Source organism: Salvelinus fontinalis, chromosome 5 (genome assembly GCF_029448725.1).
Source record: "Salvelinus fontinalis isolate EN_2023a chromosome 5, ASM2944872v1, whole genome shotgun sequence".
Taxonomy (NCBI): Eukaryota; Metazoa; Chordata; class Actinopteri; order Salmoniformes; family Salmonidae; genus Salvelinus; species Salvelinus fontinalis.
The window spans coordinates 11,295,401-11,314,296 of record NC_074669.1 but is presented as its reverse complement, the minus strand read 5'-3'; the positions used below and the strand labels follow the sequence as shown (position 1 = coordinate 11,314,296).

General features: G+C 40.0%; 1 protein-coding gene across 2 annotated transcripts in view; it reads left to right on the top strand.

The window, feature by feature from the left end:
* Positions 1-13,346, top strand: part of LOC129855096 (chemokine-like protein TAFA-5) — a 126,718-nt gene extending 113,372 nt beyond the window's left edge. For both annotated transcript variants that reach the window (XM_055922422.1, XM_055922423.1), the window contains exons 3-5: positions 1,394-1,521; positions 7,282-7,416; positions 9,687-13,346. In XM_055922422.1, coding sequence (XP_055778397.1) covers positions 1,394-1,521; positions 7,282-7,290 — 137 coding nt within the window. In that variant the 3' untranslated portion in view covers positions 7,291-7,416; positions 9,687-13,346. The remainder of the gene's footprint in view (positions 1-1,393; positions 1,522-7,281; positions 7,417-9,686) is intronic.
* Positions 13,347-18,896: the final 5,550 nt, after the last annotated feature.

Below are 18,896 nucleotides of genomic sequence, written 5' to 3'. Positions count from 1 at the left end.
CTCTCTCTCTTTCTCCCTATCTCTCTCTCTCTCTTTCTTTCTCCCTATCTCTCTCTCTCTCTTTCTCCCTATCCCCTCTTCTCTCTCTCTCTCTCTTTCTCCCTATCCCTCTCTCTCTCTCTCTTTCTCTATCTCTCTCTCTCTCTCTTTCTCCCTATCCCCCTCTCTCTCTCTCTCTCTTTCTCCCTATCTCTCTCTCTCTCTCTCTTTCTCCCTATCCCCCTCTCTCTCTCTCTCTCTTTCTCCCTATCTCTCTCTCTCTCTCTCTCTTTCTCCCTATCCCCCTCTCTCTCTCTCTCTCTGTCTCTCTTTCTCTCTCTGTCTCTCTTTCTCTCTCTCTCTCTCTCTCTCTCTCTCTCTCTTTCTCTATCTCTCTCTCTCTCTCTCTTTCTCCCTATCCCTCTCTCTCTCTCTCTCTCTTTCTCCCTATCTCTCTCTCTCTCTCTCTTTCTCCCTATCCCCCTCTCTCTCTCTCTCTCTTTCTCCCTATCTCTCTCTCTCTTTCTCTCTTTCTCCCTATCCCCCTCTCTCTCTGAGGGCCAATTGGGATGTCATGATATGCAAATGCAAGTGGGATAATGCCCTAGTTTGTTATAAATAGACATGTGTATGATCAAGTATAAAAACAGGTCTACTTCAAGAGGAGAAGGCTCTACAATGTTCTGTTTCATAATCACAGATCCAATTATTCATTTGTCTTGTTTTATTCTGGCATTTCTATTTTCCTGTAGTCTTTGTGGTTGTGGTTACCCTTGCTGTGTGTTGTTTAACCTCTGAGTGTGCTAATGTACATGAATGGGGTTTAATAACACCTGAACACACACTCTTTCCCAAAATGATGTATTGTGGAGGGCTGCAATCTCCAGTGTTGAGCAGGTGTCTCTCTCACACACACACACATGCACACACACACGCACACGTACGCACACACACACACATGCATACCATTCACTTTGTTTCATCAAAGAGTATGGTTTGATAAGGTCGAGAGAGCCTTGCCGCAACCCATCGTGAAATCTAAGCGCAGGCATTGGTTGGTTACCTCCAGTGGGCTGTGAATTATAACAACCCGAGATCAGATGGTATACAGCAGTGTGCTGATCATTAGAGCGTTCCTGCTTCATAAGCTCAATGATCAATGGTCTATCATAACATGTCCCCTCTCCATCCCTGTGCTGCAAATCCTACATGTTCTCCAATGTTTATCACTTTCCTCTCTCTCTCTCTCTCTCTCTTGCTTACTCACTCACTCTCTTTGTCTCTCTCTCTCTCTCTCTCTCTCTCTCTCCCCTCTGTCTCTATCTATGTCCCTGTCTGTCCACAGGCTTTTTTTTCATTAGTTTGATAGATTCGGCGATAGTTAACCATCCCTCTTTCTCTCCTCTCCCCACAGCTCTCATTGTGAGAAGCCGGCAGTGGTGTGAGATGACGCCTTGCTTGGATGACGAGGGCTGTGACCTCTTAGTAAACCACTCGGGCTGGACCTGCACACAGCCAGGGGGCCGGGTGAAGACCACCACGGTAAGACAAGACTGCCAAGCCTCGTGACCACAATCTGTCACAGTTAAAGTGACCAGAGTTCGTAGTCATAACCCCTGTCCAGAGACCTGTCTTAACACCTGTCCAGAGACCTCTCATAAGACCTCTCATAAGATGTGTCCAGAAACCTGTCATAAGACGTGTCCAGAGACCTCTCATAAGACCTCTCATAAGACGTGTCCAGAGACCTGTCATAAGACCTGTCCAGAGACCTGTCTTAACACCTGTCCAGAGACCTGTCTTAACACTTGTCCAGAGACCTGCCTTAACACTTGTCCAGAGACCTGTCTTAACACTTGTCCAGAGACCTGCCTTAACACTTGTCCAGAGACCTGTCTTAACACCTGTCCAGAGACCTGCCTTAACACTTGTCCAGAGACCTGTCTTAACACCTGTCCAGAGACCTGTCTTAACACTTGTCCAGAGACCTGTCTTAACACCTGTCCAGAGACCTGTCTTAACACCTGTCTACTAGTCATTTTCAGGATAACTCAATTGAATGAGTCTTTGTCACCTATGTCTGTGGTCAGTGACTGATGTGATTAGCTTTTTGTATGGCTGTATCATATAGCTATTTCAATGTGTTACAGCGTGTTTTTTTGTGTGTCTTTATGTGATAACAGAAAGGAAACCAAAGCTTAAGTGTGTTGATTAAATAATTCTCACTCATGCACACTTAATGCCACTCCCTGAATGGTACTTCTGTCGCTCTCTTGTCAGGGCATCCATTTCAGTGGTGATCAAGGAGCTCCATTTCAATAGGGTCATTCTGCTACATTCATTTGCATCCCCATCATTGGCACGTTGTCTGATGTTCATAAATGGGGCAGAAAGGTTATTCATTTTGTTCATCTGTAAACGGCATAAAGCGTTTACAGAGCACATGCACTGCAGCTCATCAACCTAATAGCTTATTGTTAGCATTCATACAAAGATAAGGCATTAACTAAAAGCTTATAATTTACAAATTTGTCATTGCATTAAGGTTGCGTACTTCTCTCCATTATCAATAGCAGCTAACATGCACATCCTGCTAACATACACATCCCGCTAACATACAGATCCTATAGTGGTCTTCTGACTATCATAAACACCTGTGATAGTCTTCTACATCGCAAAGAATCAGGTAGAATTCTCTGAATTTCCCTCCAGAAGTGTCTTGAAGTCTGAGGGGTAGTCATGCATGCTCAGGCTTTCAGTGCCATGGTTGGCGGCCTGAGACAGGAGGCTGGTGGGCTGTCAGTCTAGGTACTGAATAATGAAACCTGTCAACCCAAGGATCGCTTTGAAAGTCCAGCATTTTATGTGCAGAAACCCTCTGTTCAGGCGCCATTGCTTTCAATGGGGCTTGTTTTAAAGATAGACAGGGGCCAAGGGAGCTACTAACCCTGTAAATTCTGTCTAAAATAACAGGTGTCTCTTGGTGGACCGTTAGAGCCATCTCCTGTATTGCGGTGGCAGACTCCATTTTGTGCCAATTGTGTCCGATGCTAAGGGATTCTGCTATGTAACCACAAAGCTTTAGCAGGGATAAGAAAACAAGCCTTTTTTTCCTACCTTAACAACACAGACCTCCAAAGTTAAGCCCTGCCGTGGCTGACTACACAGAAACTAATGAATTCAGATGTTGTTATAGAATACATTTGACTCAATTATGTTGAACTCCTTTGCCCCAGACTAAAAAGTAAAAAGTATTGTCCATGTCACAGTAACCAGTGACATTTTCATCCGAGGGCATTGTCTACGGATGGTCTCAAAACTATGGATTGGGCTTGAGTGCTTTTTAACATTTTATAATCACATACAGGACATTAACACATCACATGACATAATGTTTGCAAAATGTTTAGGCATGTTACCACATGTATTGGATTATATATTTATATTTTATACCGTACTAAGTAGTACACAATGACCCAGAGGCATTACTGATGTCTAATTGATGAAATAAGAAGTGGTTATGGCAAACTGTTTTCTCCATAATTAAAAGTTGAGCATTTTGACTTGGATATCATTGATACGTCAGCGTTAATCTATCTGTGGTCATGGAGAGCCACTGGATGTGCAGGCCACCGATCCAGTCCCATGGTAACACCTGATATAGCTAATCAATAACCTGGTGAACAGCTAATTAGTAGAATCAGGTGTGCTAGGTTAGGGTTGGAATGAAAGCCTCCTGTAGGGTACAGCAGCTCTACCGGACCCTGAGGTCTAACATATAGCTTAGTACATGATTGTCAAATATGTATAAAAGTGACTCTGTTTTTTTTATAGGACTATAAAGATGAATATTACAGCATCAGTATATTTTTTTACAGCATGCTAATGTAATGTATATATAAAATACATTTTACAGTGTGAAAGTTATAATATTAGACTCATTAAACTGATCTTCTTAAAATGTCCAAACATTCGCATATGGGCCGCCCTTAAGCACGTCTTCATATTCTGCAATTCAATTTCCATATTTATTTTATGGATCCAGCTTTTACTTTACCTAAGATTAACAAGCATGATTTCGACTTTCTTGTTGTATCTCTGTCTCTTGGCTTTTTTGTATCCCCTGATTTAATGTTCCTCACAGCATGGCAATATATTCTGTCATTCAGTGGATGCTGAATCATGCTCAGACTTAGTATCATGTTCAAACCAAATTCCTTGTGCTTGTACCTGGATATTGTGTCATGGGCATCTAAAGTGGTGCAATGTAATTGGACAGATTTAACAATGGGAGAGTCTGTTCTTCCCTGCATGAAACTATTACTGAGAGAGAGGGAAAGGGATTCAGAAAGAAAGAAGGAAAGAGAGGCAGAGAGAGTGTGGAGAGAGTGTGGAGAGAGGAAGTAGAGGGGAAGTTGATAGTCACCAGCCAAATCAACTCACAATACCTGGTTCTTTTCTGACAGTATAATAGGCTAACAATGGCAGAGGAATTAGCCTTTTTGCTATATAAATGCATGGATAATTTGAACACTAATATTACAGCATGTTTAACATAATATTCCCATTTTATAAGCTTCAAGCTGGTAAGAAAAATGGAAGCCTATTTTCCGTGTAGCAGAATAATTTAGGGGCAGTGGATGTTCTTCACGTATCTGTGTAGCCTATGCTTCAGTGTTTTGTCATTCATTGTCATGCCAAGCAGTCTAGGCTCGCTGTCATCGTCTGTCTAGACTTTTTTGAGCAATAAAGGCGAGGAGTAGAGCAGGCCTTATCCTGATTCAATAAATACCTTCAGCCACATAACCTAATCACAGACATTGTTGACACAGACATGTGTGCAGCTAGCAAGCCCAATTCATATGAAACTGGCCTTACTGCACATACTCTAGTCTTGACCTGAATTAACACACTTGTGTTGACATGTTTAGATATTGTCCATGAGATGTAATGTCACAAAATCAAGTTTCAAGTGAAAGTAGCTTACACATCAGCTATACATGTTAGCTAGCATTATGCAGTTGCTAGAACAACCAAAATATTATTATTATTATTTATTTTTTCTTACCCATATTTTACCAGGTAATTTTACTGAGAACACATTCTCATTTACACCATCAACGTGGGGAATAGTTACAGGGGAGTGGATGGGGGGGTGAATGAGCCAATTGTAATATGATGCTGGGGATGATTAGGTGACCATGATGGTAGGAGGTCCAGATTGGGAATTTAGCCAGGACACTGGGGTTAACACCCTTACTCTTACGATTAAGTGCCGTGGGATTTTTAGTGACCACAGAGAGTCAGGACACCCGTTTTAAAGTCCCATCCGAAAGACGGCACCCTACACAGGGTAATGTCCCGAATCATAACCAGCGACCCTACCCAAAATATCTTTGCATATGACGACCAGCTAAAGCAGTGGACCAGAAGGTTTGGCTCAACAAAGAATAAGGCAGAGCTGTTACAGGCTAACGCACAAACATGCTCATTTTTTTGTTGCTTTGAGATATTTGCCAATTGCTTGCCTGTTTAACTCAATCAAATATCATCTTGTTTTGCTCTCAAAACAAATTCCTTTTATTTATTTTTTACCAAAACTTAATTATGTGTAAACGCAAGAAACACAGCCCCTTTTGTTTTCCAATTAATTTTAGCAGGCCTAAAAATGATGACAGATAACAACATCCATTTTATTCAAACCCAAAAAGCGGGTATTGCCATCCGTATTCACATTCACACTCAATTTCTAGATGCAGTGAAAGTTCTTAATTATATGATAAAGCTCATCGGTTATTACCTCTCTCTTTACTGTGTGGCAGACTAAAAATGAACATTCTCTGGTACATCATCATTAACACTGAGGACTGAGATTACTGTAATCAGTCATATTTGGCAGCTGGCATGAACAGTCAATGTGAAGACACCGAGACAAGGAAGTTATGGTTAATTTTCATGTACTGTCAGGCCACAACTCTTTCCCTATGTATGCAACATTTTTAATAAAGAGTATTGACATCAACCAAATTAGAGTGTGTGTGTGTGTGTGTGTGTGTGTGTGTGTGTGTGTGTGTGTGTGTGTGTGTGTGTGTGTGTGTGTGTGTGTGTGTGTGTGTGTGTGTGTGTGTGTGTGTGTGTGTGTGTGTGTGTGTGTGTGTGTGTGTGTGTGTGTGTGTGCGTGTGGGTGCCCAGCTCTTCCGAATGGGGTAATGCATGAGTGGACAGTACAGAGCTCTATAAGAAGACAGATAGACTGGGCTGTGGTGGAGCTGATTCTCTTTCCCTAATTGATCCCATTGGGCAGCCAGGCTTTACCAGGACCAATCAAATCACAGTTTGAACACAATCACCATGGAGAGGACAGCTGTTCGTCTGAACACAGTGCAGAATGACTCAAGGTTGTAGAATCTGCCTACCCTTCACCAATCCTAACATTAAGCCTTATGGAGGTGAAATGCTATATAGACTGGTCATAGGTCAGAACATAAGAGGACGCGATAACCTCATCTCAGCATTCTCCCAATGTCAACACTATTTTCCCTATCTAACTGCGGGAAACAACAACTTTATTCCTCAGAATTACTTCCAATGTGTTAATAACTGTGTCGCTCATTGAATTTCTGTTGACTAATCATATTTGGTCTTGAGCATATGGTTCACCTTGCATCTTTATTGTCTGTATCAACATTGCTGTATCCTTATGCATTTAGGATTTATCCCTGTATTCCACTGGTTGTGCCGTCATTGCCTCATGCTTCCAGACATCGCTATGCTTTGTCCTGTGCTAGCTATGCTGCATTGCCATGAGTATCTATACATTGGGCAATCAAAAATCTAATCATTTTTCTATCAAAACAAATAACTGGGAATTCCTGGAGAAACAATATAGGTGTAGCACTGCAATAGAGAATGTTTCAATTGCTACACAGTTAAGTTTGTTTTTGTTCACACAAAAAACGTTCTTATATTGACATTTTGAACCCAAGTATACATTTTCACAGCTCAAAAACGTCTTTCATCTAACCAAAGAAAATGTAGCATCACTCTTCATTTAGTATAAGACCATGCTTTATCCCTATTCATACACTTAAAAAAAGGGGTTCCAAATTGGTTCTGCGGCTGTCCCCATAGGAGAACCCTTTTTGGTTCCAGGTAGAACTCTTTTAGAATGTTCTACATGGAACCCAAGGGAGTTCTTCAAAGGGTTCTTCTATGGGGACAGCCGGAGAACCATTTAAGCTTCTAGATAGCACCTTTTTTTGTATGACCAGAAAATGCAAGAAACGCTCCCTGTGATTTCAGGCCCTATGACGACACACACACAAAGACACAACGCCTTGCCAGCCAGACAGACAGCAAAAGTCAACCACTTTTCAAGGACAGACAGGAGAGAAACAACAAACTGCAGATCCTGGCAGGCTAGAGCGACACAGCAAGGTACAGATGAATTCTGTTTCCCCTAAATGTCATATGCATGATTACTCCTTTGTGATGGCAAATGACACACTTGTTTTCTCTTCCATAATGATGTTGGGCAAGATGACGCCGACAGACATGGCAGATCTGCTTCTAACTCCTAAGCACAAGCATTTTGCTACACCCGCATTAACATCTGCTAAATATGTATATGTGACCAATAACATTTGATTTGATTTGAACAGCATCCAATGAAATGTTGACATTAATGACATTAATGATATCTGTAATGATAGATACGTTTATATTTGATCCCTGTTTAATTAGCTTGAGTCAATAATACAGGGGAGATTCAATTGGCAGTGGGCCTTACCGTACTGTTTTGTCTCTGCTTTGAAATTCCTATTACAGATGTACAAGACATTTACAAGACGGTTATGAATTATTCAATGCATACTCGCCCCAAAGGTGCACTTGTTCAAAGGCTTCACCTGGAATTGACTACGACACTGCCCTTTAAGGGACACAAATATTTTTCCTGCCCATATTGTCTTCCGTTGTTAATTTTTGGAGAAAGCTTTGAGTGCTATCCCAAAATAAATATACTGTCTGCCTTTGTCGTGGCATCGTTCTATCGTCTGTGCTACGTATGATTTCCACTGTAGTCTGATTTGGATTCAAGCAGCCAAATGAATCTATGGCTAAAGAAAACCAACCATGGTATATTTAAGCAAAAAGGCTGAGGGGTGTGGTATATGGCCTATATCCCACGGCTAAGGGCTGTTCTTACCCACGATGCAACACGGAGTGCCTAGATACAGCCCTTAGCCGTGGTGTCTTATTGCTATTATAAACTGCTATTATAAACTTGTTACCAATGTAATTAGATCAGTAAAATAAATGTTTTGCCATACCCATGCTATACGGTCTGATATACCACGGCTGTCAGCCAATCAGCATTCAGGGCTCGAACCACCCAGTTTATAATTGTTTGTAGTCTGCTTGTGGATCTCTGTCAGGTAATGTTTACTTGTGAGGTCATTTTTGATAATAATATAATAATATGTATATATAATATTATATAATAATAATATGTGTCTCCTGATTTTATTGTCCAATTGGGGAAATAATGTTTCCAACTTCATGCACAGATTAAAGGGCATTAAACATGCAGGACAACGAGAATGACTTACAACTACAGTACAATCAACACAAAATACACAGTCAATATAGTGTTGAAGGATATACGGCGAGTTAATTTGATATCAGGGTTTGTAACGCGTGGTTGAGATGCAAGGGGAGGCTTGAAGTATCAGTCATCAATATAGCAAGAATGACCTCTATACTGTGCCCTCTATTGCAATGAGGTAGGAAACATGACGCCTGCATGACATTGTATTGTAAGTGTGGGGGCAGTGACTTATGCAGTGCATTGAGGTAGGAAACATGACGCCTGCATGACATTGTACTGTAAGTGTGGGGGCAGTGACTTATGCAGTGCATTGAGGCATACTTCAGTTAAATTGCTTTGTGAATGCGCAAGGAAGACATTTTGCTTCACTTTGTCATTTCGTCTATGATGCTGTCATGATTTTTAGCATAACCAAATGGCTAGAGGGCAGTGTGGAGCCCCACACTATCTTTGGTACATTAAGGGCTGTGTCAAGTCGCAGTGAATTCGAAACAACTCTGATTACATTTAAAATCTATCTGTGTATGGAGAAGATCTGTCACACTCTAACCCCTGTACTGTTGGGTCATCGAAAGTGATGGTACTCAATTGAATGAAGGCTGTCAGACAGTGAGGTCTGCCTCACGCCACAGTATTCGTCACTTCATTTACATCTTGTGCGTGTCTAATCTCAACTTGAGCAACATCTTGGCATCATTAGAGCGAGTTCATTAACTGAAATGAACATGATACAGTCGTAGAATAAAGAACATTCTGTGCAATTTTATCTATAGAACACAAGACATGGATATGGAAAAAAAGTATTGTTAATCTTTAAAAGTGTTTGCGACAGAGAGCGGGGGGGGGGGGGGGGTGGGGTGGGGGAGAGAATCTGCAGCTCGAAACATTCAGACTCCTGATGTCAAACCCCAATGTTTTCTGAATCACATAACATGCTGCATTGAGTCCCCTGAAGTGATGGGCTTGCCATTTTATCGACGGTGGCCGTCACCATAAATACATTGCTTACACAAGCAGAAGGGCTCTCAGAGCCAGATGTCGCATGTCGTCCTGCATCCTCTTCTCCCCTGACGGCTGTTGTGTTCCTATCGATTCCCAGGTCTCCTGATGATGGCGGGGACAGACGCTCCCGAGCGAGAGAGAGGGGATGGTGTGTGAGCTGCTTCCCATAGTCCATCGTCACCGCCTGTGTGGAGCATACGTCGTCTTATCATCAGCTGTCCGTCTATTGTTCTGTGCAGCAGTGTGAAGCCACGTAGAAAGGCCCGGACTCCAAATACAGGAATTGGAGCTTAACATGGAACATATGGACTCTGCAATGCTCTATTATTCCATGGGAGACAGAACTTATTTTTCAGTTGAGTTTGGAGAATTCTGATGTGTGTCGTCATGAACTTCTGGATCTGACCCAACCTAGACTTTGGAGACACGGGACAAAATGTTTATTTTGGAGTTTCCGCTTGGCAACTCCTCTGTAGTGATTTTACAGACCAAAGAAAAAGATAGCCGACTGCTCCATATTTTGGAGACACAGTGGACTTTGGGATGAGGGGTTTAGAGACTTTTCCAAGTTGATGAAACATGCAATCCAATATTCCCTCTCACAATATTACAGACTCTAGACATACCCACAAATGTACACATGGTGATAAAAGTGATGTGTTGTGCAGAGTAATTGTGTACAAATGAATGACGAATACTGAATGGAAAAAGTCAAGGGACGTTGTGTAATTCGTCAATGATGTTTCTCTTGGACTACTAAACTGTACTTGTATACTCACTGCTCTATTTTGAACATACATTAAATCAGATATACATTTTCAATTGCTATATTTGGACAATTTGCAGTCAGCATGACTGGCTATAGTGAAAGAAACACATCATTTCTCACCAGTAAAGAAGAGGAGGAAAAGAGTAAATACATCATATCTGTTTGGGGGAAAGAAACATTAAATGTATTTTCAAAAGCCTAAAGTTATATATTTAACAGTTTTATATGTTGTATCTTTGTAGAAAACCTTATTTAACACTGAAAATGTGGTCACATTGTGTATCCACAGTTTATGATTGGCAATGAGCTATGTCCTTAACCTACTGGTCTCTTGTTCATTTGAACAAGGTTTTTCATCATAAAAAGTCAATTATTTAACATGAAATGAAGAAGAAACAGAATTAAAGCATTCAGATCATAGTACAGAGCCCATTTCTGAAGAAAGGTTATATGTTCTAATTCAGATCATAGTACAGAGCCCATTTCTGAAGAAAGGTTATATGTTGTAAGTGTTCTACTTTTATAGCCCCTCCCCAGTAACCTTTGTGAAAATGTTGCACAATTTGGGGTTTTACTTTTCAAACCACTTAAACTCCATTCAATGACCAAGCTACTGCCATTTTCAATGGAAGGGGGAGACATTTAGTGAGTTACTCATTGGCGACTACAGTTTGCGACTAAAGCTCAGAAAGTGACAAGGCTACTTTTGCAATAGCCAATGGGGGAGAGAAGCTCTCGTGCTAGTGAACTTCTACACTGCTGGTGAGGCTACCACCAACATGCTGTTTTGTATGTTCAGAAGAAACACACATGAGGATCATTTCATCAACATGGTACGGAAGGTCGCGAGCGGTATGAACGTCCTGTTAGTAGTTCAACCCTAGTGGTGGGATTATGCCACAGCATTGGAGTATTGGATCAATGAGTGGCAAATACGTACACTATTATGGGCCAATTTAAACATAACTTCTACCACTGTCTGTAGTCTCAATGCAAGTTTTCTCTGGGATTCTGTAAAGATTTTACTTTATATCAGAGTGACTTCATGGGAATATCATATACATAGGTAAACATTGATTTACAACATCTATCATCCTACAGTACCATCTCTAGACAAACATGGATTTAACTAATTGTTTCCTCCTTATTTCAACTGACTTCATCAACATAATCCGGTTGCATCAATGTGGCTAATTGGTATAATTAGTGAAAAAGTATCAATAATATACAGATTACACATGGTCTACTTTCACAATATTTCCTGTAGATTTTGAGTCTAGAAGACATGAGTATCATGCTCTTTAGATGTTGTTCGCACATGGCCATTTAAATGCCTTTGTCCCATCAAAGAGGATATCAAATCACTTGCATAGAGTATTTCCAAATGACATACAGTCGGGTCCAAAATTTGTGAGCAAAAAACAAAATAATAAAAAATACTAAGCTCCAAAAAATGTATTTGTATTTAAATAAACAGAGCATCATATACAGTGGGGTGTGAAATTATTGACACCCTTGATAACGATGAGAAACATCACTGTATAAAATAAATAATTCTAATATTATTTGGGAAATTATATTACTTAATACTAAACGCAATTGCTCAGAGAAAGAGATTTTGTTAAACAAGTAATATCTTTTTTTATATATATTTTTTAAGATCAAAATTATTGGCAACCTGGTTTTCAATGTCTTTCAATACCTCACATTTCGAGGTTAATGTCACTGACCCTTTTTCTAAAATGCTTTTGAGATTGGACAACACATTGGGAGGGATCTTAGAACATTCCTCCATACAGAATCTTTCCAGATCCTTGATATCCTTTGTCTGCGCTTATGGACTGTCCTCTTCAATTCAAACGACATGTTTTCAATTGGGTTGAAGTCCAGAGTCTGAGATGGCCATTGCAAAATGTTTATTTTGTAGATAACTAATATTTTTGTGTGGATTTTGATGTGTGCTTGGGGTTATTGTCTTTCTGGAAGATGAACTTGCGGCCAAGTTTCAGCCTCCTAACAGAGGCAACCAGGTTTTTGGCAAAAATGTCCTGGTACTGGGTAAAATTCATGATGCCGTTGACCTTAACATGGGCCGCAGGACCATTGGAAGCAAAATACCCCCATAACATCAAAGATCCACCACTATATTTAAAAGTAGGTATGGTCTTCTTTCTGCAAGACCCACCACTGGTGTCTGTGGCCAAAGAGCTCAATTATCACGTCATCCAACAAATGTAAATGCCAAGAGTTTTCTAAACGGCACTGGCACTTGGATTGGAACCTGTGCTATGGTCAGAAGACATGAAAATAGACACCAGTGGTGTGCATCGCAAGAAAGATGCGTTTATCAAGGTGGCCAATCATTTTGGACCTGACTGTGTGTGAACATATTAACTTAGTAGAACAGATAGAGGCGTTTGAAAACACTACAAATACAGAATGGTTCAAATGTAGGACTTTAGTCTCAGAGGCTGTGGATTTATTATATTGTCCGCTTTTATTTATGAACTTTTCTGGCCTAGTTTTTGAACCTATAGTACTATTAACACACTTAAACTGAGAGTAAAATGAATTATCCTTCTGAAAGTCCTTATGCCATTTTGGTTTAAGGTATTTGGTAATAAATATACTGTATTTTAAACCAAAGCTAAGTCATAGAAAGACTTCAAAAGTAGTTGACAGTAGGTTAATGTATACATTCTATCTTGCAAAATGTATGTGATTTTAGAATGTACTTGAATGTACTTCACCTTGGCTTTGCACAAAATCGACCACGGAGACAGTGGCATGTAGGTTGGTCTTCGACAGTGACTTTTTTAACCTCAGTTCTAGAATAGACCCCTTAAAAGGTGAGTGTATTGATGTCAGGTGTTCCAAGAGACAATATCCTTCCCTTTAACCAATTTTACCATCAACACTCTTCAGCAAATATTTGTACAGTGAATGTACTCAGTAAGTATTTTCTGCATAAATGATAGCTACCAGCAATCAATTTGTACAGTTGTGTTTTATCATGGATTTCCTCAGGATCAGCAAACAGCCCGGAGAAGAAAATGGCATGAAGTTGCTTTATGTAATGGCTGCCTAACAAGGTGGCTGACATATTTAATTCCCCTTGATTGAATTCCAATAACCTGCTGGTATCCTGGAGGCAAATGTGTTAGAAGCCATGCCTCTACATATTTAATTTGGGTATTAAAATAATCATATGGGGTTTCCTCCTGCTATGGATTTTTCAGGTAAAATGATGGCAAGATGGACTCCCTTCTAATACTCTAAAGCAGGGGTGGCCCACTAAATCTATATTCATACATTTTTGGGAGGGAGGGACATTTTTATTTTGGGTTAAAAAACACTCCAGGCCACACTTGAACATCTAAAACTAGATAGAAAATATGTACAAATTATAATGGATCTATATATTTTCAACTGCATTTTTTTCTCTCCTGCAAAATTGATTTTGATTAAAAAATAGGTCCCCCAAAAAATCTGTGCAGCCCTCCATTGAATGTTGGTCCTCGACCCAAAATTATTCCCTGTTCTAAAGGCATATCAAATGGGTCACGTATTAATGGATTAATGTTCATAAAAACTAACGCTGTGTGTGTGTGTGTGTGTGTGTGTGTGTGTGTGTGTGTGTGTGTGTGTGTGTGTGTGTGTGTGTGTGTGTGTGTGTGTGTGTGTGTGTGTGTGTGTGTGTGTGTGAGAGAGAGAAAAATGAAAGGCATATTACTGAAGTTCAACATTAGTGTCATTGAAATGTAAACACAATGTTCCCACGTTAGTGGAGACTACATTCCCGGTAAACGCTGCATTGGAAATTACGTTAAAAAATGTATCGCGCAATCTGTAACTCTTCAGTGATACTTTGGACTCTATTAAATCTGTATCTTCCTCCAACACAACACTGATTTTCTATTTGCGATGAAGTCCACATAAAAAAGGCCTGACCAATTGAAACACCATAATATGGTGTAAAGTTATTTCTGTTTAATCCTGTGCTGTAACAAAGTGACAGACCATTTTTCTCATCTCTGTCTTTAGGTCCTCCACCAAAGAAAGTACCGTGTTACAGAGATTAACCGAACACATCAGACACAAATCCTGATGTTTTAATTTGATTGATACTTACTGTAACATGAACTTTCAATGCAATTGTCACATTGTCCATTGTTGCTTGAATTACATACAATATGGAATGTTTTACTGTGCTTGCAATGGAGAAAGTACAATCAATATGCAATATACCTTCCACAGCTGCTTCCCCGTACGGCTATGGCAGCGATTATTTTCCTTCAGGTGAAAAATGTCAGGGGGAGAAAACATGGAAACACTACAAAGTCCCTTTGGTGTCGTTAGTGTGTCGATATGTAGTGTTTTATCTTTGACCTGCCGACCTATGCAAAACGGGTCAGCAAAATGGCAAAACACAAAATCATTAAAAAAATTAAATACATAGCAGATAATGCACAACTCAAAAATAAAATAAAAAATGTTTTATACATTCACCTACATTTTGCAAATTACCAGGCAATGATAAACCATGTAATTGTAGATGCTTGGTAGATTACTGCTATGGACAGATTTTAGTCCCCTCTTCTCCCGGACCTCTTGTTTTTCCATTTATCTTCACTCTTTCCTCCTGAGTCACCCCAGCTCTCGTCCTTCATTCATCCTCCTCTTCGCCCTCATCCTCCATGGGCTCAGAGGAGATCTGCCTGTGTCAGCCAGGCGTCAAGGTCCATTTAACATCACTAACAGCCTGCATACATTAGCTCTTATTACACAGCCACCACCAGCCACTCTACCATCACTGCAGCAGTAACCTGGCATATGGTGTGTGCAGGATGGGAAAAAATACAACTACAAAATACCACAAATATCAATGTATAAAAATGAACTATATATATATCCAGTAAATTTTTTATGCCTTTGCAAGTACCCAGCACGATCGCAACAACATTCTTAGTAACGGTTACAAAAAAGTGTTTCTTGCTATGACTGTTCTTGTATATCTACCTGGTGTCTGCTAAATGACTAACATGCATATGTGAAAATTAACATAACAAAATTAACTGCAAAGCACACTGGGTATTATTATTGGCCTTGTTTTGGGGCGGAACTCATTATAATAATACTCAGCATGCATTGCAATTGTTAATTTTTATATTTCCATTTAGTCATTTATCAGACGCTCTTATCCAGAGCATCTTACAATTAGTGCATTCATCTTAAGACAGCTAGGTAAGACAACAACCTACCACCATCGTATCAAGCACATTTTCCCTCAACAAAGTATTTATAAACATTTTTACATATACATTTATATTTATATTTAGTTCATTTAGCAGACACTGTTATCACACCATAGTACTATCAGACTTCTTATACCAATGCAGGGTGAATTTTTATTTTATTTTAAATGTAACCTTTATTTAACTAGGCAAGTCAGTTAAGAAAAAACTCTTATTTACAATGACGGCCTATGGGACTCCCATTCATGGCCAGTTGTGATACATCCTGGATTCAAACCAGGATGTCTGTAGTGACACCTCTAGCACTGAGATGCAGTGCCTTAGACCGCTGCGCCACTCGGGAGCTGCTGGGAATCGCAAGATGTGAACTGCTATAAAAAATGGTATAGAATAGTATTTTGTATTTTCAAAATACAAATTACAGTATTTTGAAAAAACAAAATACATTGGAGTGTAGTTTAGCCCAGTGTAATTCAAATCAAATCTAATTGTATTTGTCACATGCGCCGAATACAACAGGTGTAGATCTTGCAGTGAAATGTCTACTTACAAGCCCTTAACCAACAATACAGTTAAGAAGAAAAAATACCTAAAGAAATAAAACAATTTAAAAAATAATCTATAAATAAAAAATGACATAAAATGTATACAAGAAAAAAAAAAAAAAAAACATAAAAGTTACAAATAATTAAAGAGACGCAATAAAATAATAATAGCGAGGCTATATACAGGGAAATCAGATGACAAAATACGTATTTCAAATACATGTCACAGAAATACTGCCCGTGTGTGTGTGTGTGTGTGTGTGTGTGTGTGTGTGTGTGTGTGTGTGTGTGTGTGTGTGTGTGTGTGTGTGTGTGTGTGTGTGTGTGTGTGTGTGTGTGTGTGTGTGTGTGTGTGTGTGTGTGTGACCATGTCTGCTAACACACCTACCTCCTCAACAGTCAAATCCATCAAGTGTGAATAGCTGAATTATTGAATGGCTCTAGGGTGCAATAGGTAATACTGTATATTTTTAACTAATTGACCTTATGTTTTCATATTTTCATTCATTTCTCTACTGAGACTGTAGCAGGGTTGAATTACTCATGCAATAATATAGAGATTTCTTTGTATTCCATTTGTGAATTTGAGAGTGGTTACATTTCCCCAGACCCATACCTCAGCGTTATACTAGACCAAGCAATTCAGTCTGTGATAAGAAAGGTTTCCATTGGGCTGAAACACCAAACTCAGGATTTTGGATTTATTCCGTTTTTTAAAATGTCTTTTCAAGCCGGTCCAGCAATTGAATCCATGATAAGAAAGCCTTGTAGGGGCTGGCTTTCCCTGAAACTGGTTTCAGAAAGGCTTGTGGAAACAAGCACTGTCATTATCTGGGCACGGGGGAACAAACTGAATCTTCTAGTCACCCTGCATGTGTACACAAAATGGACTTGGCAAAGCCAGAGAAGGGTCTATTAAAACCTACCAGCTTCATTGACTGGATGCCATTAAAATGTTACCAATGTCTTGATCAGAGAGTGGCCCCTCTTCCCCCTCTTTAATTTAGTCTGTAGAGCCTGTGTTTTACATTCAGACAGCATCTGCCCAGACATAAAGACCTATCTGGGACTGCATACAGAATGTTTGGGTAATGATGCTGCTTCCACAGATGGTTTCATGGCTGCTCTACATCTACAGGGGCAGTGGAGGAGTCTTGAAAGAGGGACAGCCGGGGCAGAGAGAAAAGGTACGCCAATTGCCTCTACTTGTGCCCCCCCCCCCCCCTCCCCAACACAATGGCTAAGTTCTAATAGTCCTACACAGTTTCCTTTCCTTGTCTCCTTCACCTCCTGACCTCAGATCTGATAGGACAGAGTGGGTGTAAGCAATATGGTGGAAATATGGTGCTCACAACTATGAAAGTAGACAAGGTATGGAAGCGAACCAAGAGGATTAGAGCGCAGCCACTGTTTGCCAGGATGGACTAACCCATAAACTCCATTGCTTTCTTATGTCTTTCAAAGCTGCCAATGTAAAGCCAAACAACAGTGATGAATATGTGGAAATGAGGAGACCTCCCGTTCATCATCAGGTCCTGGTGTGTTGGGTTTAGCTCTACTGCATCCAGATGAACCAAAGCAGCTGGAATCCTGGCCTGCTCATTCACAGCCTAAATGAGGAAAATTAGCACCTTTGCCAGTTCCTTTATAACCCCATTTCCATTCTGTCAGCTCTTATTAGGAACAGAGAGTGGTGACAATAGACCGAAATATGCATGAGAGAAGGCCCAGCCCATCCTATCACGGTAATTCTGACCCCCACTTACCAAACTGCCAGCTGATTTTCTCATTGCAAAGCTGCTTTTTTTCTCTCCCTTTGCCAAAACTATAGATGGTAACAGCAATTGCCTGATATCCTCCCTTAAGCAGTTTTACACAATTATATGTGCCAGTACCAGTATCAGCGAAAGGATTAGAGTTGCTAAACGCTGAGCCATGAATAAATTATCCCCAGGGTTTTGCATAAGAATGACTACGATGGAAAGAAATAGAGAAAATAATTAGCTTTGAAAGAAAAGTGTTGGTATGCTAACTGAGGCCAACATTTTATTCTGTCAGTTGGGAGATTTAAAAGTACACATCTAAATCTCATTACATATTTATTTATTAGCTTAAATCTATTATGACGTATTGAACATGTGTTTTTGTAATGTTCAACTTGATAGTTACCTAAATTTCCTAGATTCATTTCCCACAATCAATGGTCCCTTCTAGCGTTCCATCTGGATGCATGCTGAATGTTAATGATGATTTATTGTTGCGGATGGTTAATGGTTAATATCTGGTGGCAACTATTCAGTCACCGTCATGTCCATTTGTTCAGCTTTCCCATTCACTGAAGAGGTTCCCTAAAAACATGCCACTTTGATACAGCTATGACCGGAAGTTACTTTTTTTGTCACAGGTTAGGAGAACTTACACAGCAGGTTCGGAAAATTGGGTTAAGCTCAGTAAAAGGGTTAGGGTTTGGGGAAATGCTCTCATAACCTGCTATAAAAAGTCACTTCCGGTCATAGCTGTATTGAAGTGGTGTGTCTTTAGGGCGTCCCATTCACTGAGAGCTTTATAATACAAGGTGTAGGGTAGGTCATCTGCAATTCAAACCAAAAGTTAGAAGATGCTCATGCACAACAATGATTGATCCCCATTGTTGCATCTGCAAAATGTTACTATAAATTGTTGGCTCTCAGCTGTGTCTACGGGCAACAAATACCCCTTTTATAGTTGAAGGGAGAGAT